Here is a 4,139-nt window from a genome sequence, read left to right as displayed (position 1 = left end):
TATGAATGCAAAAGAACAGTTCGGTAAGAGTCATCGGCTCATTATTCATCATACAAGATATTTATAGAAACAAGTAAACAGACAAGAACATCGTTTTATGAAGAAATGAGAATGAATAGCATCTGGAATTTCGCTTTGAGCTAACAGCATGCCGTTTATCAGAAAATAAAGACAGATTATATCTTCCTGAAAGATGTTGCGAGTCAATCAACCTGAACTAACCATAAACCAAGAGTATGCTTATATAGTGCATTGAACCTTTTTTTTTTTTTGTGTAGACCTGCTTCCAAAAATTGTCCAGATTCCTAAAATTGCAAATCTGGAGCTGTCGGTCTATATTGGATTGAAGACAATATAGAAAAAGATAATTTTCACAGAATCCATCTCAAGAAAAATATTGCAAGGTCAAATTCGAAGCCGCCAATACAAGAATGGAGCAGATGCTACGGTCAGATTATAGTGAAGATGAGAAGCTAAATTGTATGCCAGTCCTCCCGCGATCATGCTCGTGTTGTTTCAATATGTAGCAGTAGTTAACCTGATGATCATGCCACATTATGAGCATATCCTTTGGCTCGGAACAAATAAACAAATGAAAAAGAGAGAGAAGTATTCATCTGCGAGAAATTTCCCCCTTTAGAATTGTATTGTTGTATCTAATAAAAAGGAATTTGGTGCCGCTTTGTCGGTTTTTCATCTAAAAAATTATGAAAAAAATATAGCACTATACTTTGGAATATCATTTAGGCCTTGTTTGTTATGGGTGATAATGTGGGATTGGGGTTAATCTCTTGTTTGGCATATTTTTTAACAAATCCCATGAATCACCCATATATATGATTAGGTTGTACTAAACTTGGGGATATAAACCCATGTCCTCACCTTGTGTCACATCCACAAAATTCATACCAAACATAATATTATTTTGTCACCACATATTATATTTCCCTATCTATCATTTTTTATCACACTTTTCATAATCATTTAATAATCCTATCTTTTCGAACCAAGTGAGCCCTTTGAAATATTAAATATATCGAGGTTTTATGTTTTTTGAAAAAAAATAAAACAAAGCAAACTTTCAAATTTTGTAACCAAATAATATATTTCTCCACTCAACAGACCAATCAAACACCACAACCTTTTAAATCTGGAGTATCAACTTTTATTAGACTGGTATGAATAATAGAAATTTACTTGGAGAAAAACAGAATTTAATATCATTGCTTTGTTTTGTTAGAACATTTGTATAGGTATTAGGTCATAAGCATGAAATGAGAACGAATGATTTTAAATGTATTGAAAAATCCTTGAAAGGGGAAAATAACTTCGAGAGTTGTGCCGATAAATAACAGGATTTATATAAATCATTTAAAAAAAAAAAACTCACCTCCATGCGAAATAGCTTGGTGGGTACAATGATTCCAAATCCAGCTGAGCTTCGGAAAGAATCTTGAAGTTTCTGGAAAGATAATTGCCGAAATGCATTCTCAGTTAATTTGCTTAGGCTGCCAGTGCAAGCGAACGCATGCCCGTGGATACCAGCATCCCTAAGAACCCGCAAGGGTAGATCAAAAGAGAAGTCAGCAAAAGCAGTGAGAGCAAGATCTCCGCCAATATAATCCATTCCAGAATCATCCGAAGTTTGATCACTGGAACTTTCTCTAACCAGTCGTCTAGGTTCAGCCGAACCCAATCCCCTTGCTTTGAAACCCAAAACAGATATTGGACCACTCAAGGAGCAAACTGGAGATGTATTACCTCCCATAGAGAACCTATCAGGTAAACATGAAGGAGAGTTAAAGAATCCGCTTCCCCATGGAAATACAACACCACCCGAAACTCCAAAATTCAGTGCAGCTCGATAGAATCCAAAGGGGACAGCATAACGAAGATCAAACTCCTATCCAGAAATAACAAATCGTTAAAATACAGCAATGATCAAAACAACTTGTCAGGTGAATTGTATATGGCAACCACAGGTTGTCAAATGATAAGACAATCCCATATCTCGCAAAAAAAAAAAAAACAAACTTGCATAGAATTTCAATAAAGTACTTTAAAGGATACATAACATTTGGATACATTCATAGATATATGAATCATAAAATAAATAAATACACACAAAAGGGAAAAAAGAAGCATTTATCAGTTTGAAACATCTTATTAATAATCAAGTTCTGCACTTGTTTTTGTAATACATGAAATAAAACACATATTTTCTGGAAAAGATGGAGGAGTGACGTTTGAATAGATTAAGTGAAGCTATAATAGTTCAATAAACATAAACAAATTTGTGAGTCTAATAAATAGATGACAAAAAAACAAAAGAAAAATGCAGGTAAAAGAAAGAAAACTGCAAGGTGTACTTGTACAACCTGTCGAATAAAGCGTAAGCTCCGTGTATCTGGAAAAAGACCACCGATTTGAGTAGTAGAAACAAATGCATGTCCTTGAGTTGGCCTCATCTGAGAATCTCTCTTATCATATTTAAATGTATATTTTAAAGAGGAGAGCAAACTATGTCCAAGCTGTCTCCTCACTGTGTGTGATGACTTTTGGGATGGATCAGTTAAGGTACGCCAATAGAGATTGTATGATACATCATGGTTTCCAGTTGATAATAACCCAAGTGAGATGCCAAGAGCTTGCTCTTTATAAGAAGAAAACTTCAACCAATCTTGAGAAAGCAGAGATATTCTTGCTGTCAAAGGCGTAGACCACGCTTTGAATTTAGGCAGGGATACACCGGTACTAATCTCTGATGATTGACCCCAGCCATAAACCACTGAACCATCCCAAATATCTCCATAACCAAATAAATTTTTTAGTTTCAGCGATCCTTCTAGAGACCAAGATCTTGCCTACAACAGCACCGTAAAAAAATTAGAAAAAAGAATAATAACATCAGAAAAATGATAAGTAAAACCTCGAAAATTCCATACGTGAAAGTTTAAACAAGCATTGAGTCAAATTCTCCCCGAGAAGAAAAACACAGAGTCACAGTATCAAATAAAGGTTTCGTTAAAGAGAGTCCATTGAGCATCGCCTAATCTTTCATACAATAAAAAGTTCTGCATTTCATCAATCAGGCCAAAGAATTCCACATTAACAGTAGTAATCGCAAGGGTGGTATTTATAGAGAAATGGTCTTGCTACACTGTACATTTCAATCACATGGTGTATTTTGTCCAACAACTAACAACTCAAAAAACAACTTCTATGTAATTAGCACATTACAAACAATTCAACCTCATTTCCACTACAAAATTCCATGTGACAACTCTATCAAGTCAAGTTAAAGAAAAACACCAATCTAGCAACCAATAACCTAAAAATTATCAGCCTCAATCCAATTTTCAGTATCCCAAGCTGCAATTGAATTCAAAAATTAAACCCAAAAATGAAAGGATCTCAGAATAAACACTGCTTAAAGAACGCTACCTCTGGTTTGGTAAAAATTCCTAACTCTCCTGTGAGTGGGTTCTTAGCCTCAGCAACTTCAACAATCACATTCACAGTTCCGGGGAGTTCTGGCGGCCCTGCGTCGAGAGTAATATTAACAGATTCGAATATATCAAGGCGCTGGAGCCGAGCGTTGGCAACACCGGCGGCACGCAACAGCTGTTGAACGGTGTTAGCTTTCCTGAAAAGTTCCGCGACCTCGGACTCAATCAAAGAATCCTTCGTCTTGTCGTTCCCCTTGATGATGACGTCATGGACCCGACCCGGGATTCGCTCAGTGGAGAGACGTCTGAAGAGGGACTCCATTTTGACTCGGTCCCTTCTAACTCGGTCCTCGGTAGAGAAGGACTCGAGTTCTACTCCATCTTCTTCGTCTTCATCATCCTGTTCCAACCTTCTTCTTCTTCTTCTTCTTCTTCTTCTTCTTCTTCGATTCCTTCTAATGCTTCCTGATCGGGCTTCGAGTTTTCTGGTTGGCTGGGCTGAGTGTCGGATTCTGGCTGGGTTTCCATGGATATAATGTTTGATCTCAAGATACCGTAATAAGTAGCGGCAATCGACGATCGGCGTCGGTAAGGCGGAAGCGGAACTGGATTCTTTTGAAGCCTGCAGTGAAGTGTAAATGACCGTAAATGAAGCCACAATCCATTGAAAGGACGTCGTATTGGTATAGG

The 4,139-nt window shown here is 37.1% G+C and overlaps 1 protein-coding gene across 1 annotated transcript; it reads right to left on the bottom strand.

The window, feature by feature from the left end:
* LOC142540396 (uncharacterized) lies at positions 1-4,139 on the bottom strand. Its single transcript, XM_075646517.1, is given in 5 exon segments — positions 1-538; positions 1,391-1,903; positions 2,379-2,864; positions 3,445-3,855; positions 3,858-4,139. Coding segments are annotated over 5 exon segments (1,614 nt in total). The 5' UTR covers positions 3,978-4,139; the 3' UTR covers positions 1-454.

This window comes from Primulina tabacum, chromosome 3 (genome assembly GCF_025594145.1).
Source record: "Primulina tabacum isolate GXHZ01 chromosome 3, ASM2559414v2, whole genome shotgun sequence".
NCBI classification, from domain to species: domain Eukaryota; kingdom Viridiplantae; phylum Streptophyta; class Magnoliopsida; order Lamiales; family Gesneriaceae; genus Primulina; species Primulina tabacum.
The sequence above is the reverse complement of the archived record's forward strand: the minus strand, read 5'-3'. Positions and strand labels throughout refer to the sequence as shown.